Raw genomic sequence first — 19,689 nt, forward strand, 5'->3', positions numbered from 1 at the left:
AACCCTCTTTTGCAAGATTCTACCCAAACCTCAGTCCAAACGGGGGGTGGGGGTGGGGAGCAGGGCTGAGAATATATAGTAGTTCTGACCTCATCAAATATCTCTAGATAAAAAGAGTCCACACCCGGTGGAACAGTGCACTGAATAACTTTGTTCCAGCGGGGATTCTTGGCTCCGTTATGTGCTGTTGGAGTTTCATATACAGCATACCCCAGCCGTATTCGACAATATGGATCCATGCGGGTCATTCCATAGTTCTTTGCTAATTTTGCCTGGAAAGAAAAGAAAGCCTATAAGTGTATAATACATTACATTAATATATTTACATGAACTTGATAAGTTAATTACTATTAGTTCACAAAGAGAGAATCAGATATTGAACAAAGAACTAGATTCAATTATGAGGTAGACAGGAAGGAAAAAAAAGAAAAACAGCATTCATATTAAAACACAGAATAGCCAATGACACTGTTAAATGTCTGGGAGAACTTGAACAGGGATTCTCCTTTTAACCTGTCTGTTGTAGAAAATACAGATCTTCACCATAGCTAAAATAAGTTACTTCATACCAAGCCAAAAAGGTACATGATTACAAGGCAACAGTAGTAAGTTCAATTTTTGCCTAGGTATCTGTTCTCCAATAAACAATCACAAACTTAATGTGATAGGTAGCCTGCCCTCTTTCACTGATGTACTTTTAAAGGATGAAATACTAAAATCCAGTAGCTTCAAGAATATCACACAATACAAAAGCACAAACTGCAAAAGCAGTTCAATTGAGAGAAAAAATGTAGTAGATCATACTTTTTAAAGCAATTTAAAAAAAATGCACACTTAGTGTGTGCATTTGATATTACTTAATTCAGTGGGCAACTTGAGTTCTATGTTACTATAAAAACAGATGCTGTATAGAATCAGAAGAATCCAACTTAATTGTCCTGTAATGTTAGAGAAATAGAACAAAACAAGTTGATGAAAGTCCTGAACACAACACTGAGGACTGTTGCATAGCTATGCCAAAATAGAAATCAGACTTTTTGGACATGCTGTTTGTCTGACCAGGACTAAGCAGTCTATAGTTCTTTTCCTAGAAAGACAAGTGACAAAATATGGTGTCTAGGATGACTCCTGTTGGGATCACTCTGCACGGCTCGACCTTAAGGAGAAGGAGCTGTGGCATTGAGCTGCACGGCTCGACCTTAAGGAGAAGGAGCTGCGGCATTGAGAAGCTGGTAAACAGCTGGATATCTGCACGGCTCGGCCTTGAGAAGAGGGAGCTGTGGTAAACAGCTAAGAAGAAGCAAGAAAAACAGGGACACCTGCAAGCAGCAATCCTGACTGTGTGAGGGGCGCGTGGACAGTGCGTGATCAGATGCTTGTAACCAATGGGCGGCGATGTCTGGCGCGTGGACAGTATGTTAACCTATAAAAGCTGTGTACTTTGCTAAAATAAAGGAGAATGACCATACCCACATTGGGACTCATCATTACTCCGGGATCGCCTCCCACTCCGGCATCTGGTAGCAGAGGATGGTTACGTGCTACAATTCTTCGTGACTGCGGTAAGCGCAGCGAGAGAAGGGGAGTGGGAAACAAGCGACTGGGAGAGGTACTGTAATCCTCAAGCGTGGGGACAGATACGGAGCAGTCTAGCTAACTGCCTCCCAGAGGGTGAGCTGCCATCATGGAGAGTGAGGCAGCTGCTTCGTTGCTCGCAGGCATACTCTCTAAGAGAGGGATCGAGACAACAGTGAAACAGCTTACTAAGCTGATTAAATTAGGACAGTGCTTGGGACATTTTAAGGACGCTCGCACATTGTTTTCAATAACGGAGTGGTGAGAGTTAGGAGAACAAATGTGGCAGAAACTTATTGAAGGAGATGAAAAGCTGGAAAAGGAAATAAAGTCTGTGAGAGAACTGTGGAGAGACATGATAGAAACTTTAAAGGCTATGAAAGCGGAACGAGAAGTTGCATGTGCGGCTGCTCAGATGCTAACTCCAGGTCTGATGCCAGAGAAAGCGAAAAACGGGGAAGCCAAGGTGGGGCCGATCGCGCGGTTCTTTGGGCTACCTGCTGTGAAAGGGGTGACGGGGTCTACGTGTAAGACTGTAGCTGAGTTGCGTGATAAAGTTGAGCAGGATTCGGGGACGAAAGAGCCAGATAATCTATGCTCCCCGCTTTCGTCAAGAATGTCGCCTTCTCCAGAAAAAGCGGAAGTCATCGGGGTTCGAGCAAGACAGCAGAGACAGCAAAGGGGGTGCGGAAGCCAGCCATAGCAGGCACTGCCCCGGTGCCTGGAAGTCGCTTGCGCAACCGAGGAAACTGTTGGAATCTCGCCCTGATCAGGTGAGTGGCTGGGGAGGAGATGGGGTCCACGCTAACAAAAGAGGAAGAAGCAGTGGTTAAGCTCCTCCAACATATCCTCTCCAAGAGAGGTGAATAGTATGAGGAAGCCAGCCTAAAAAGATTATTGGTATGGGCGCGGCAAAAAGGACTAATTCCCTCAGTAAGTGAGGCTTTTGAGATCCGATCTGGGAAGGAATTGGTGCAGCACTGTGGGAGGAAGTCAGCACAGGCAACAAAGACAGTGTAAAGTTTCTGCACTCTGGAGGTTGATCCTAGAGACATTAAAAGAACTAAAGGCAGAATGCATCGCATGAAGAAGGGGCGATGGTCAGACTCCTGCCACATATGCTCTCTAAGAGAGGACTGAAATATGATGAATATACACTTAGAAGGCTTCTAATTTGGTGCCAAAAAGGGTACCCCCCCAATCTGTCTGTGGCGTTTAAGGCAGAGACGTGGGAGGAGATAGGAAAAATGTTATAGGAACATATTGGGAACGGAGATAAAACTGCTGCAGAGTTAGTGACAGCATGGAAGTTGATACTGACCACATTAAAAGCCTTAAAGGCAGAGAGAAAAGCTGCAGCTGATATGGAAGAGGCTGTTAAACTGCCTTCAACCAATCCCTTTTTAACCGAGTCAGAGGGTCCAGGACCTTCAGTGACTCTGACTGCACCTCCTGAGGTGCCAGATGCACCAGGTGAACCGGCTGCATTAGATAAGTCAGAGAAACAGATCTACGATGATGTATGTGAGGGCAAGACGGGACAACGTTGCCCAGAACAATGTACTCAAGGTTCCCCTGTGTGCCCGTGTGAAAGATCAACGGGGCGAGTCTCGAAAGGAGATGGGAAAGCAGCGGAGCTAGCAACAACGTGGCGATTGCTATTCGAGACTGTTTTGAAGAGCCAGGGGCTAGCAGCAGACGCTGCAACAGCTTTTGAGTTACCTACCTGGGAGAAAGCAGGGAAATTGGTGTTTGAGGCAGCCTCTAAAGGGGATCATACGGCTATGAAAGTGTTAACAACCTGGCGATTAGTCAGAGACTCTATAAAGGCGATAAAATCAGAGCGGACAGCGGTGGCAGCAGCTGCCGCTGCCACAGCCCTGGGAGAGAAGGGAGGCTGAGCTGGGGATGATAAGAACAAGTGACCCCCGCCCGCCCCCCCCTCACACCCCTGCCCCCCCCGCTAACGCAACCAACGGAGATGACGAGTCCTCCTTGGCCCCCGCCTCCTGACCCGGAACATGAGCGCTGGTCGCCCGTGGCGCAACAGGAGGGGGCTGCCTGGGGTGATCCTTCCCCCAAGTCAAGATACGACCCTGCCCAACATTGGTGAGGCATGAGACAAGAGGCCTTGGCAGAGGGGGAGGGAATGGAGCGAAGTGGCTACCGGCCAGGTTGGTACGGCCGGCAGTAAGACCAGAAGATCCTGTCACACGTCCCACGGACGCAGTCAACTCCGATGTACCGCCAGCTGACGCTTTCACTCTTTTGTATGCGGAATGATGGCTTGTTGACTGTCTCAGCGGCACTCCCTGGACGTTCAAGAACAAGAACTTCAATATGCCATATTTGTAAAATGGTGTTGTGGGTTCATTCTATGTCGTTGTAATTATTGTCACAAATGTATCATTTCTTTTGCAGGGAATCAAAGAGTATATTTCAATTGCTTTTTTACCATTCCCTTAGCAGCTGAGGATGCAAAGAAGTTTGCCTTTACGGTACCACCAGTAAATAAAGGAGAGCCAGCAAAGAGGTATCATTGGGTAGTATTACCACAAGGAATGAAAAATTCACCTACGATGTGTCAGACATTTGTGGCATGGGCTCTAGAGCCGGTGCGGAAAAAGTATCCAGATTTAATAATGTATCATTATATGGATGATATATTAATATCAGGGACACAATTGAATGCAGACCACATTTTACAGCACTTAGAGCACTATTTAGGAAAATGGGGTTTAAAAATAGCACCGGAAAAAAAAAAAAATTCAAAAGAAGGGACCATGGCAATATTTGGGCTGGATTATTACCAGGGGAGTGGTCCGCCCACAAAAAATAAAGATTAATTCGAAAATAGAAAATCTTTCTGATGTCCAAAAATTAATGGGGGATATACAGTGGGTTTGCAATATTTGCGGAATTACTAATGATGATCTGAGGCCATTGATGCCACTCCTGGGGTCTTCAGTGGAGGCTCCAGAGTGACGTCAACTGCACGAGGATCAACACCAAGTTTTGCAGAAGATTACTGAGAAGATAGCAACAGCCTATGCTCACAGATGTTCACCTACTGAGAGTATCTCGCTTATGATAGTTAATTTAGGAGGGCAACAGCAACATCCACTAGGATTGATCGTGCAGTTAGGAAATACGGCAAACAGTTTGAAAGTATTGGAATGGGTTTTTCTCTCCTATCAACCCAGAAAAACAGGGGTCACCAGATATGAATTATTTGCACAACTCATTATTAAGGGAAGACAAAGAATTGTAGAAATATCTGGATTAGAACCTGTAATAATTTATGTTCCTATATCTCAAAAGTACTTAGATTGGTTGTTGGTCAGTTCTCCGGAGTTTCAGATCGCAATTTTTTAAGACGCATTACAAATAGCTACCCGTCCGATGGATTATTGTCACTGTTGGCTAATCAACAGTTTGAAGAAATGCCTATGCGATCAGAGACCCCAGTGAACGGGATGACAGTCTTTACCGACGCAGGATGCAAATCCCATAGAGCGGCTGCCACTTGGCAGGAAAATGACAAAGGGAAACATCAACTGTTACCTGGGGTGTGTGGAGATTCTTTACAAACTATGGAACTTCGGGCAGTCCTTTGGGTATTCGAAAAATGGTCTCAAGAGGCTGTTAATGTTGTCTCGCATTCTCAATAGACACCTTTTCGCATGCCATTTGGGCTACCGCACAAGGCGGAGAAACAGCGCGACATGTTATCAAGCAAATGCATGCTGCTATTATGCCCTTAGGAGTTCCTTTACAGATCAAAACGGATAATGGGCCTGCGTATGTGTCTCAAAAATTTTCCCACTTCTGTCAGCTTTGGGGCATTCGACATATTACAGGGATTCCTCATTCCCCTACAGGGCAAGCTATCGTGGAGCGGGCACATCAAACATTGAAAGCGCTTTTGCAAAAACAAAAAGGGGAAAGCGTGCTGGACACGACAGAATGACTTGCAAAGGCGGTGTATGTGTTAAATTATTTGCGTTTTACGGGAGACAGGGAAGACCTTCCAATGGTGATTCATGATTCAAGTCTACGATCTGGGGTGTCCCAGACTGGGGAAAGAATTTTAGTACAGTATAAAGATGTGGTCACTGGAGAATGGAAAGGACCTGCAGAGTTAAAAATGACTGGTCGAGGCTATGCTTGTATTCTTACAGATAGCGGAGTGAGATGGGTTCCAAGTTGATGGCTTCGACCATGCCGAGCGCACCTCTCTCCACAAGCAGAAGAAAGTTTTTCGTGAGTCTGATAGTCACGTGTTTGATATGCCAGGTTCAGGCATGGTTTTCCGTTCAACCAAGAAAAAATATCTGGGTTACACTAGCTAATCAAACGGGCCAAGGCCACCTTGCTTATCTATATCCACTGCTGAGAATCCGTTTACAACATGCTTGGTTGGTAAGTGGGATAGATGGATGGCACATGGACCACAGGAGTTGTTGGAACCGCAGGAGTTGGATATTTTAGGATGCATTACAGCCCCTACCTGTTTATATTTTAATTGGTGTAATTATACAACAAGCAACATCTCGTGCTCTACTATTGTCCCAATAAGACTCCCTAAAGGAATATTTTTGATTTGTGGTGATCGTGCATGGCAAGGTGTTCCCTCCTGTTTGAGAGGTGGTCCTTGCACATTGGGGCGCCTGACATTGCTAACTCCCAACACTTCTATGATATTGAACCTTACCCGACGGCATAGAATAAGACAACAGATTTGAAAATATCAGGAAGGGCGCAATGACCAATTGGATTTTTGGACTGCAGACAAAACCATACTAGCCTCTTTCCTTGCCCCTGGGGTTGCTGCTGCCCAAGGCTTAACCACTTTAAATAAATTGGGATGTTGGCTAGCGAAACAAATCAATGCTACTTCTGCAGCACTCAGTGCTTTGTTTATGGAAACTGACTCAATAAGGCATGTAACATTGCAAAATAGGGCAGCTATCAACTTCCTACTTTTGGCCCAAGGGCACAGGTGTGAGGAGTTTGATGGCATGTGTTGTATGAATTTAACAGATACATCACAGTCGGTAACTCAACAATTGCGAAACCTGAAGGACTTAACGGACAGGTTACAGGCAAGTTCACTAGGCCCCGAATCATGGCTGTCAAGTTTGGGCCTAAAGCAGATGGTTACTTAGTAAAAGGGACAGTTGTTATAGTACTTGTTATCTTAATACTAATGCTTATTGTACTGTTTTTATTGCATTCTCTACAAGGAATGGTTCAAAAGGTAGTAAAGAATGCTTGGCTAGCTAATAACTCAAATGAGTATCTTACACACCCAATGAATGAGCTTTGTTAGATAAACATGCTCAAAACAAAAAGGGGGAGAGGCTACCACATTACCCTAAGAACGTTCGAATAAGGCCTTATATATGTTAAATTATTTGTGGAAGGAGAAAGGACCTTTTCAACTGCTAACCTGGGGACGAGGTTATGCTTGTGTCATTACAGACTCTGGAAATCATTGGGTACCCGCAAAATGGTTAAAACCATGGGTGGAACAGTCACCATCGTCATCGTCAGACACATCTTGACACTATCAGGTGTCATCGCAATCTGGATGCCATCTCAGCCAAAAGAAAATGTATGGATAAATCACACTGAAATTAGCAGTATCATGAGAGAAACATGGAAAGCTTTTAGGGCAAGGCGCTCTATAACTACAAATCCTTTAGTAAGATACAATATTGGTTTTCATAGTTTTGTACAAATGCTTTTTCCATCGCTAGGAGTAGTACAACTAGAATTGTTTGCCTTGTAATATTCTGCTATTAATTTAAGCACAGTTGATATGTGACTGCTGGATTATGGTAAGATGCCGTGTGAACAAAGCCTACGAACCAATAGACGGGATGGCTGTGGCGCGTGCAGCACGTCTGGCCAGTGGGTGCATACGCCATAGGCTCCCTGTGTTAAAAGGTGACAACTGAGGTGAGTTCTGACACTCGCTGGCCACATGTGTTGAAACTCGTTCCTCTACAAATGTGTAATACTGGGATTTCCCGAAGGGCAGTGGGCCGGTGTACGGCAAGGCCATCGTTGCCTCCGTGGGGACGCCCACATAAAGCTGGCACCTACCAACTGCTGGGCTGAGTTCACGGCACAGGATGATACAAGAGTGTACAGATGGTCCATCTTTCTCACAGTCCTTGGGTTGTGAATGATCCATCCGGTTTTGTTTATATAAAAACAAAAAGGGGGAGATGTTGGGATCACTCTGCACGGCTCGACCTTAAGGAGAAGGAGCTGTGGCATTGAGCTGCACGGCTCGACCTTAAGGAGAAGGAGCTGCGGCACTGAGAAGCTGGTAAACAGCTGGATATCTGCACGGCTCGGCCTTGAGAAGAGGGAGCTGTGGTAAACAGCTAAGAAGCAGCAAGAAAAACAGGGACACCTGCAAGCAGCAATCCTGACTGTGTGAGGGGCGCGTGGACAGTGCGTGATCAGATGCTTGTAACCAATGGGCGGCGATGTCTGGCGCGTGGACAGTATGTTAACCTATAAAAGCTGTGTACTTTGCTAAAATAAAGGAGAATGACCATACCCACATTGGGACTCATCATTACTCCGGGATCACCTCCCACTCCGGCAGACTCCCACATACAGGACATTTAAAGAAATGGAACAGTTGAGATTTGCATAAGATTTAGTCACAATGGCTTCAGCTCTGGCCTGGAAAGCCCTTTTCTCCTTCAGGGCATATGTTGGTTCAGTAACTCATACATTAGAGCTGGTGAGAAATGTCTCAAACTGTTCCTTGTAAATGTGGGCTTAACAAATAAAGTAGGAAAATTGGCACCTAAATTATGTGCTCTCTAGACTCTGAAGCCCTGAAATTAAGCAGTTTACCATAAAACTTCATCAAAGGAAGTAAGAGCATATAAATTGTCTGTCTAGTAATTTAAAAGGGCACAATCAACTGTGCTTAGACAAACTCACCACCATTCCTATATATCTGCAAGGAAAAAAAGCAGTCAATCACCTTCCCAAAAACATTTTCTGATCTTCCACCAGTGTATTAGTAACAGAATTAAGGCATGCTGCTCTATATACTTTGTCAACACATAATTAAATACAAATGACTTCAACCAGATTTTCATGTTCCGCAGTTCAACTATGTCATGGTAAGTCTCCTATGCAGAATGCCACATGCCTCAATACACAGCCAAGATTCCCACAGCATTCTTGCATAAACTCTCAGACAGGTATAGAACACTATCCCCTGGGTCACCATAGGGTTGTATTGCCATTCAGAAGGACCTTGACAGGCTGAAGAAGTGCGCAGACAGGAATCTCAAATTTCAACAAATGAAAATGCAACATTCTGCCCACATGCACCACTACAGGCTGTGGGCCAACTGGTTGGAGAGCAGCTTTGCAGGGAAGGACCTGAGGGTCTTGGTGGACACCAAGTTGAAAATAAGCCAGCAATGCACCTTTGCAGCAAAGACAACAGACAGCATCCTGGGCTGCATTAGGAAAAGCATAATAAGAGAATCCCTTCTACTCAGCACTGGGGAGACCGTATCTTGAGTACTGTCCTCTTTAGTTCTGAGCCGCCCAGTAGAAGACACAGCCATGCTTGAATGAGTCCAGCAAATGGCCACTAACACAATTAAGGATTTCAAAGAATCACAGAATGGATGATGTTGGATGGGACCCCTAGAGATTGGCTAGTCCAAGTTCCCCACTCAAAGCAAGGTAAAATGCTCAGGCAAGTTTCGAGTGTCTCCATGGATGGAAGCTCCACAATCCCTTTGGGCAACCTGTTCTGATGTTTGACAACTCTCACAGTAAAAATGTTTTTCATATATTTAAATAGATTTTGCTGTTTTTCAATTTGTGCTCTCTGCACCTCTGGTCTTTCCTCTAATAGCACTGGAAAGAGCCTAGCCATCTTCATAAATACCTGATGGCAGGGACTACTCATTGATAAGATTCCCTCCAAGACTGTTCCCCAGCTCTCTCAGCCTTTCCTTGTATATAACATCCTCTTTATACCTGGATTAAGAGACTGGCCTGGGGAGAGTAGAGGTTGGATAAGGCTTGGACAAAATAAATGCCAGAGGTCCCCTCTAACCTCAGCCATCATGATTCTATAACAAGTGGTTAGTTACAAGCAAGGCATCAAAAACAGCCATTAGGTTTTATTCTTCAAGCAAGATAAGTATTTTTTTCTTGTCTGCATAAGCACCTAAAAATAAGTGAGGATTGAACCAGATAAAGACCAGTATCATCTCCATCAGTTCACCTATCCAAACAGGAATCTAGATGTTTCTGTATGTAGCCACTCAAAGAGAGATGCAAAACTCCTTCTTGAACACTGTACTGTCTGCCCCCTTATCTGCTCCAGGAACCTCTACCATCTATACTGATTGAATCAACATCCTGTGACAAACAGCACTTGAAGCTGTCCAAGCAAATAGCCAAAGATGAACAACCTATGGAGTAGCATACAAGTTGCTAGAAACTGCTAGAGAGTTAAGACAGACATGACATGTTGTTTGATAAATGTTTTGTTTTCTTATAGGTCTGCAGGTTAACCTGAATCATCTATTCCTAGCTCTGGAAAAAAGTTACACTAAAGGTTCTTCCACTATGCTCTGAAAGTGGTAACATTTTTCTCTGTTCAAAGTTGCAGAAGAAGCTTCCAATCTTACACACTCTGAACACAGACTGGGAAACTCCTCAGAACTAGAAAGAGGGCTGCAACTGAGTGCAAGCAATGGGTGCAAGACCTTAAAAGTAATAAACTTTGAAAAAGTATTACTCCCAGTTTTCAGAGGAAAGATATTGGCTGTGAAGGAGCAAACTGACCAGTAAAGGACATTGAAAGGGAAAGATCAATGCCTCTTTTCCTGAGACCTTCTATATAGGTTTACTCCCCAATAAGGACCTCACCATGGAAGCTGTAGCCAAACATGTACTATTCCAGGCTTGGTAATAAATCGGAGGCTAAATACCTCTCTCGTATTTTTCCCAGAGAATGACCCGAAAACAGCACTTGTAAATAGATAGGTGTCTTATGTTAATATGAAGGACACCTGCTATGCTAATGTAGATAAACAGAATTGTGTTGACAGACAAGTTTTAAAACCTGAAATCTTATAGACAATGAATGCAGTAATACAGTACTGCCAAGAGTTGAAAGAAAGGGTAACAAGGGAAAAGGGGAAGCACAAAACAAAGAACAAGGACTGGGCACTTGTGATTAGAATGCCTGCAAAAAGCACTAGGAAAAACCAGCAAATGCATTAGAGGAAACAGGGATGGAACAGAGCAGTCACTTAAGGAAAAATATGTAAGGCAACTGCAGTTCCCTACAATATTCTCAAAATTGGCAATGTCTTCCAATATTAAGCATTTCTACAGGAAGCATTCTTAACAGAAGTTTTCAGAGAAACCTGTTCACTGTAAAAAAAAGTGAGTTTATTTGATTATGTGCTATAATAGCAAGGCTTATAGGAAATTGCTGCACCATGCAGCTATGAAATGGGAAAAAATGCTGATGTACAGAAACATGAAGCTACAAAAACTTTTAGAATTACTCACTCCCTGTATACAAGTAATTTAGTCACTCAAATTCCAACACAAAACCTTTTTGTGGCCACTGATCAAAAAAGATTAATTGCATTAATTACAATTACTTAACTGTACAAAGATGGTAGAATTTATACCTGTACTACAGTAATGCTGAGTCTGCCCACCGTACCCATTGGTCCTCCATACTGTAGCTGCTGAGCTGCCTGGGCATCCAGCTGGATTTGCTGTTGCTGTTGGGTTGGGGTAATGCGAAGAAAATCTTGAGGAAGTTCACCAACATATACCTTGAAGAAAAGAAAATAAAACTTCAAAAATTTCAGTCTTCCACTTTCACAATGAAAGAGAGAATAAATAAATCAAAGAAAAGCTTAGCAAAAACATTCAGGAGAATCTAGTTTTGACAGCATGAACAAAGAACTAATTAAATGACGAAACTGCCAACTCATGGAGACAATATTCTCATACTCCCTTTCAAAAACACGTTTCCAACATAAGCCTCTGAAAAAAGTAGGACACACAGAGCCAATGCTGTTCTGCAACTAAACATTTAAATAGTCCATACAATAGTCAGAGCTACCAAGTTTTACATCCCATTCACATGACATCTGATGGCAGCCAGCTCTTTCACTTATTCATCATTCATATTGCATCCAGTCATTCCTATGACAAGACATAGCACCACCCTGCCTTCATTTGAAAGGGTCACTTTCGCAGTCACCTTCAAGATAGACCATAAAGATGTTTCCTATGAACCAAATCCTTTAACACAGCCAAGAATTCTTCACCATAACAAAGATGCCCTAATGTTTTTCCAATGTTAAACATGGCCGGCCTGCAACTACCTTTAGGGACAATTTGGGGACAAAAATCCCACAATATGCAAAACATTAATGGAGAAATTCAAGATCTGGTCTATCACAAGAAAGAACCGTGATGAAAAATGCAAAGTGGAAAAATCTTAGAGGAACTCCTTCACAGGTGCTGATATGAATCGGCAGTTACCATGTACCTTCTGTTAGCTTTATGGTAAGAGAAGGGAAAGTTTCTACCTATTACTTGTCATTTCTATTACTGTAAATTCAACAACTCAGGTTTTTTCTAGGTTTCAAATGCTCAGTGAACATTATCAATAACATATTTAGAGAGATCATCACATAAAAGTAACAATCATAATATAATAATAGATTTTAAACAGCACATAAAGTGGCATAGAAAATTCATAATTAAGCTGCAGTTATTTCTGTTGCCTATAGAGTTGCTTACATATTTATTACAGAACTGTCCACCACATCAACACAAAAGACAATTCAGTTTCTTATGTTGCTATCCCAGGCCAGATTACTCAATTGTATATATGACAGATGCATGCCTACAGAACATACTTTGAGAAGTTAACAGGCCTCTAGGACATAGCTTTTGAAGATCAGACAGCACTTACGTGCCAAGGTTGCATCTTGGAGATAGCAAAAGTCAGACAAAATGGGATTTGGCAAGAGCTGCAATTTCTGCCTGAGAGCCTCAGGATCCTGGCAACAGTAGGTGTTACATGCCAGAAAGGAAGTTTATCAAAAAACTAAGTAGGAAGTACTGAATGCCTGCTGCTAGGCTGCTCAGGGGGAGGCAAAAGAGGAAATCAGTTTTGCTTACAAGCATCTTAAAATTTGACACTTAAGATCCTAAGAAGCTTAAGCTTTAAAAAGCAGGGAGAAAAACGGGGGCAAAGAGGGAGAAGACTATGCTAAAAGGTAGTGCTAATATTAAAAGAAAACATATTTACGTTAGGCTGGAAATTAGACAGAGTCTTGTAACAGCCTTCTCCTTAGAATACATGCTATAAAAAAAGGAGTTAATTTTAAAATAAAAAATAATCAATTTAGGAAAGATTTGAAATGGCACCAGAATTAGCAAGGCAATGGCATTTACAACACAGCAGGTCCCTCCAACCCTTGACCTTCAGGAATTTTCAAATCTGGTATTGTTAGCATCTCAAAGAATAGACATCAAAGATTTCCCACAGTCAGAAGCGGTGGCTGCAGCCCTGAAATTACATTCTCACATGTGCAAGCTCCCTCTGTCAACTTCTCAGAAAACAGGATAGTATATTTTGTCTCAGCTGTCTTAACATGGGCATTGGAAAGCTTAATTCACTCAAAACAAGTGAGAAGTCTAATAATATCTTTCACTTTTAAAATTTTAAGTCATCCAAATACAGTTCCAAAATAAAACATATAAACTAGTCTCTGTACCGAAGTCCAAAAGGGACAAACAAAATGTGTAAGGGAGACCAAAGTTTTCTTAAAGCTTCTAAAGTTGATTTTAGGTCATTCAGTTAGTCTCAAACAAAGCTACATTATTATCCTGGAATTGCAGAGCAGACATACACAGAAACCAAAAACAGCTAGTGCAACTAAATTATCAAAAGATCCGACTGGTAAACCCCTCCAAAAGGAAGAGTGGGGAACAGGAAATGCATATGCTGCCATCTTAAGTATTCTGCTCTAAGATCTCGTATGCAAATCCTGGTGATATATTGAGTAAAATACCTAGGAGAGATGCTTATTGAGGAAGATACATTACTCTGGAAGTTCTTATGCTAATTATCAGTTGATTCCACATTGATAGAGACAAATGAGTAGTGTGCAATCTTTTTATCTGTAAAGAAAATAGGCTAATTTATGTCCTCCTCAAAGCATTTAAAAGCAGGCCCATAATTGCCACCTCCAAACCTGAATCAAAAATACAAAGTTACATAACCAGAGTTCAACCGCAGTTTGTTTTTAAAGCAAGGACAACATAAGTGACAAGCTTGTAACACTGATCCTACTCAACACCCACTTAACAATAAATGTACTTCTCTCTGCTATAACAATATTTAAGGAAGAATGTGAAATTCAACCCCATTCTGCCATTAACTGGAGAACAAAAAATTCCATTTAACATTTGAATTTTACTAGAACTCTCTTTTCAAGCAAGACAACAATATGACAGTGCTATGATAGATCTACAATTCAGAAGACAACAGTTGCAAAGAAATTCATATATCAAGTCCTTCTGGAAGCCATTTCTAGACACACAAACATAAAACTAGGGACCAGAAGTAGCCAGCCTTTACCAAGGGTTAAAAAAAAAAAAGCCTGATAAGCTTTTTAAAAGCCAACTGCCTTCTATAATAAAATTACTAGAATCTGTGAATAAGGAGAGAGCAGTAGGTATCAAAGCTGGGTCATTAGAATCCAAATGGGTGAATGGATGAAAAACTGTCTGGGTCACTGAGCTCAGAAGTTGAAGCTCAGTGGTTAATGACATTGGAGGTCAGCTGAGAGCAAAGTTTCTTAGAGGTCTGTACTGAGACTAACTTGAGGACAGGACCAACAACCAGAGAGACAGAAGAACTGACTGGCAGGAATCTCATGAAATTCAACAAGTGCAAAGTCCTGTAATTTGGATAGAAAAATCCCTGGCAACAGTACAAACTAGAGAACAACTGGCAGGGCTGCAGCTCTACAGAGAAAAACGTGCAGGTCCTGATGGAGAGCAAGCTAAACATGAATGAGCAGAGCACTCTCGCAACAATAAACCTAACAGCATACTACACTGGATCAACAAAAACCCAGCCAGTAGGCTGAGGAAAGCAATTGTTTCCTTTCACTCAGCACTCATTATACCACATCTGGAATACTGCAACCCATTTGGGGCCCAGCAGTACAGGAAAAATGATAAACTTGAGTGAGCCCAGCAAAAATCCCTCAAGATGGCCCATGAAAAGTGCTGTAGCACAAGACTTGTGAGGACAGGCTGAGTATTTGTTTAGAGCAGAAGAAACTTAGGATGCACCTCATAGCAGCTTTCCAGTACCTATGAGGAGGTCACTAAGAAAACAGAGCCAGGTTCTCTTCTGAGACGCAAGGCAAGAAGAAAGGAGATCTGAATTGTCAAAGTGAAACAGGGCAGGGTTTGACATGAAATAAGGAGGGGAAAAAATTCACCACAGGGACAACAACAGATAGGAAGAAATTGTCCAGGAAGATTGCAAAAACTCTCACCTTAGAGGTTTTGAAGATCCTGATGGACAAAGCCCTGAGCAACCTGGTCTGAATTAAAAATTGACCACATTTTTAGCAAGAGGTTGGACTACATGGCCTCCTGACATCCTTTCTACCCTGAACTATTCGATGCGCCTATAGAACGCAAATTATAGCATGACACCTCCCCAGCTGAACTCCTGTAGAATTGTAGTCAAAGGCTCTACTTCAGAATTTCAATTTAGAGATGGACAAAGGAAAGAATATAACAGCAATTAAGTTTATTACATTTACAGATTTTTGCTGTTTGGTGTTTTGGGGTTGGAGGGTTTTTTTACGTTTGTTGGTTTGGTTTTTTAAATGTCACCAAAATGAAAAAAAAAACAGTGTTATAGACTGCAAGGTACCAGACATTTCTTCTCCTGTTCTTATTATTTTTTTTCCTGTTGACAGAAATCTCACATCTACTTTGTCATTTCCATTGCTCCCATATCTCTACCTATAAAGGCTTTATGATTCTACAGTCATCACCTTAATAGCATTTTCCATTTCCCCCAATTACACCACATATATCTAGTCTTGACTAAGTATTTTGCCAGAAGCTATTGCCTCTGGATTTTCCCAGCACATCTAAATAATAATAAACAAAATTAAATAAATAAAATAATACTAAATAAACAAATCTAAGACATTAACATTTAAACTATTCGCAAAATACATTCCACAGTGCAAAAGCACAACTAATAAAGAAAAAAAGTTTGGTCTTACCGAATAAGAAATCAATACGAACCATTGATTACAAACAAAAAAAGATTCCCTTCTTCACTACAACAGTAATTTGAATTCCTGCTAAGTATGTAATGAAATCCAAATTGATTGCAACAACACGTGTCTATGAAATGTCCACCTTCACAGAGCAGGATTTTAATACTACCTATATCCACATTCCAGTAAGAAACAAAATATCTAATAAAATACTCAATTATATCCAGAATTATCAACACAATTATTTTGGTGATGGGACTTTGTATTCAAAATCGGTCATGTGACAGTATAACATATATCAATACTGGACAATGCAAACAGGAATTGCTTCTTTGTCACTTTTGTTCAGAAAACAATACCAAAGACTTTTGAAGAGTCTCAGAACAAAACTTGAAGTAAAATCAGAGACAAGACTTACATAGTTAAATGACAGTATTAGGACAAGAACAGAGAAGTAATCATAAATATAGCCTGCCCATTATAAGGTTTCAAATCATCAGAGTAGGGTTTATTAGGGAAATTAGAAGCAGAAATCTAAGCAGTCCTAGCTTAGTACTTGATCTAATTTTGGAGGACCTGACATATTTGCCAGCCTGGTGAATAACCACGGAGATTAATTTTGTGCGTGCATGGCTAGCTAAGGAATCACAAATACAAGGTTTTGGTCTGTCAGACTTAAGCTGAAGCCTGGTCAAACTTTTCATTAATACCTCTTACTTGGAAAAGGTATCATTTAGCAGCCCTTATATATTCAGCTGTAGTTTAGATTTCAAAAGCTGTTTTGTTTTCAAAGTATCACAAAACGTTGCTAATTCCATAACATCCTGAAAACAGCCAAAGAAATCTGTGTTCTAGCAGAATATTTACCAGTAGCAAACAGGATGAATTCCAGTCCCGTTTCATCTGAAATAACAGCAAGCAGAAGTTTTAATTACTCACCAAATAAGCATTGCCAAGCATTGCCACAAACTAGAAAGCACAAGTATAAGAATAAGACTGGCAAGACCATAGCAGCATTCTTTATTTTCTTACCTGCATGAAACAGTCTTGAATATTTTCCCACCTGCTCAAACAGAAAGAGACAGAACTCTTCTCTGCAGCACTAAAGAGAAAATGTTTCCCGATCCTTTAGCACCATTTAGTGGCTATCCATTTGTAATGCAGTTGTATATATAGAAACAAGTAGTATTCTACCTTGTGCTCTAGAGAGAAAGACTGGAATGTACCTATCAGCATCCTCAGCTGTGTAAATGGCAGCTTAATATTGCATAAGTTATTTTTCATTTGAAAACATTCAAATCTCTAAAATGCTTAAGACAAGGAAGAGAAACATACACAACAATGTTAGGAACACCTAAGAAAAAAAGATGTTTATAGTATTTTCTGAGTAAAACCTGTTACATATTGTCAGAATTCTATTTGGGTGCAATCACATCATCAATTCTCAAACACCAAGTCTTTGGGGATAGCAACTACCTAATTCACCACAGATTTCAGAACCAGAACAGCAGTCCTTGTCTTTTCATGATACCATCAACAGAGAACAAAAACCTTAATTCACTCTTTTTACCTTAATTCTCCACTTCAAACTTTCATTCCAACAACAGAACCATCATCACAATCCATTGTAAAAAGAATCTATTCTGGAAGACCAGACGAATGAAGCATTTTAAAGGAACTAAATTGATGACCATATAATGTTACTGTCATGAGGTAACAACAGACAGTGATGCAGTTTTTCAAGATTAGCAGTTTAATAATTCACTCCAGCTTTTCACCAAGGCTGCACAGACACTGCAAAAAAAGTAGCTGTTTCTAGGAAATAAAATACAGCATTTTAAATTGATTGTTTAAGAAAATCTTACTTCACCCTCAGAGCAACAATTGTATTGTCAGTTACTACGAGATCCTTCCAGACAGGAGGAACAGATAGGAACAGCACACATATCGAGAGCTAATGTTATACCACAGCTATACACCATAAGTAGAACATCCCGATGTGAGGTAAGATTATTCCAGGGTAAAACTAGACACACTCTCAATAAACTATCAACACTAACTCCCAGGAGAGTTGGTTTTAAATCTTAAATTGGTTTTAAGATTGCTCAGTTCCTCCCTCCCAACACACACGCCTACATACTACCACTGAATGCGACTTTCAGCACGTTTCACGTTCCAGCTTTCAGGTGGCAATTTCAGAGACGGCTACCTGAATCTGCCCAGCCCAACCATGAAAACACAAAGCTTTACTCTGCTTTAAAGTCCAAGAGGTTTAGCTCTGGTTTAGTTTAAGCCGTTCCCTCCTGCGGAAGGCCCTTAGGCAAAGAACGGGCAGAATAGCCTCTTCAAGCCCTACACACAGATAGGAGGGACTTTCCCCTCCCCTTTCCCAAAGCCTCTTCGCAAGGCGGAGAGCCAGAAGAGGCAGACTTTTCTTTCCCCGTCCCCACCCCCGTATCGCGACAGACTGGAGAAGAGAGGTCTTTTCTCTCCTCTCTGCCACGGGCCGCGAGCGGGAGAAGGGAGGGAGGCAGGGAGACAAGAAGGGTGAGTCACCCTCCCACCGAGGCCCACTGGCAGGAGCCGGGCCGAGGAGAAGAAGGACAGAAGCCGAAACCCAGAAGGGTCCAAGCCAGGCCTCACCAGCCCAACGCGGTACAGTCGCAAGAATTAACAGGAGACAACCTTCAGAGGCCCCTGCGGCTGATCCTCACCCGGCAGCACTCACCGGGCCCCGCTGAGTAGTGACGGTGGTCGCCATAGCGCCTTCCCCGGGCCGAGACCCTGCCCTCCGCCCCGCCAGGCCACCGCCGCTACCGTTACTGCTGCAACAGCCGCCGCTAACCGTCACTCAGCGCGAGGCTCCTACATCAGCTGACCCCAGCCCCGCCCCCAGCGCCGCGCGCGCCTGCAGCACTGCATTCCTCCCCCGCCCCTTCTGGCGGTTTCCAAAGCCGCGCCATGCGCATGCGCCAAGGGAAGGAAGCCGGGCACACAGCGCACCCCCTCCCTGTTCCGCATGCGCCTATCGTTCTACTGGGACGGAAGGAGCGGGAAGCGCGGTGTCACTTTACGCATGCGCCCTTCTGCTCTGCGGCCGCCGCAATGGAGCGGCGCGCTGCAGCGGACGCTGCAGTCGCTAGGGGGCGCCGCGGTTTGTGCGAAGTCTCGGGGCCGACATCTTGGGGCAGTCCTGGGGCAAACTGCCCCCTCCCACGCAGAGACGTGGGCACAGGTTTTGCGTGGGAGGCCGTGGAGCGCTCCCTGCTGGGTTTTCTGCTAGTGGGTGCGGTGTGTTTAAGGAACGACAGGCTTTGCCCAGCCTGTGCTCTGGATAGCTGGCCCGGTGTTAGTGGTTTTCCAAAGTGGAGCCCGTGACCTCCTTCAGCTTGCTGGGCAATTGCAGCCCTGTCCAGAAGAACAAAAGCGGCTTTAGTATTCATGTGAGTGCTGCTTTGGGAGATAAAATCTGATAATTTCAAAGCCTATTTAAAGAACATAACTGTTTCCTGTTGTTAGGATCTGCTGCATGAATTTAGCCCTTAATTAAAATTCTAGCACAAATTTCAGCGGCTGGAAATAGAACAGTGCAATTAGGAACGCTCCAAATATAGCGCCAGCTTTTTTTTTCCATGCTACCCTGACATCTACTTGGAGTGGGAATGGCCTCGTCTTTTTGCTTGTGTCTTGATACTCAGAAAAATGGGTACTACAGGATATAATTGATCGGGAGCCATTGAACAAATATAGT

The 19,689-nt window shown here is 42.7% G+C and overlaps 1 protein-coding gene across 3 annotated transcripts in view; it reads right to left on the bottom strand.

Moving 5' to 3' along the window:
- TOLLIP (toll interacting protein) overlaps positions 1–18,699 on the bottom strand; it is a gene marked incomplete at its 5' end in the record, with an annotated part of 32,596 nt that extends 13,897 nt beyond the window's left edge. Inside the window, 3 exons of one of the 3 annotated variants that reach the window (XM_081999873.1) lie at positions 90–272; positions 11,286–11,435; positions 18,667–18,699. In XM_081999873.1, the coding sequence (XP_081855999.1) occupies positions 90–272; positions 11,286–11,435; positions 18,667–18,699 (366 nt within the window). The remainder of the gene's footprint in view (positions 1–89; positions 273–11,285; positions 11,436–18,666) is intronic. The other 2 variants (XM_081999874.1, XM_081999875.1) reach the window with 2 other exon arrangements.
- Positions 18,700–19,689: the final 990 nt, after the last annotated feature.

Source organism: Phaethon aethereus (assembly GCF_964289735.1).
Source record: "Phaethon aethereus genome assembly, chromosome: 5".
NCBI classification, from domain to species: Eukaryota; Metazoa; Chordata; class Aves; order Phaethontiformes; family Phaethontidae; genus Phaethon; species Phaethon aethereus.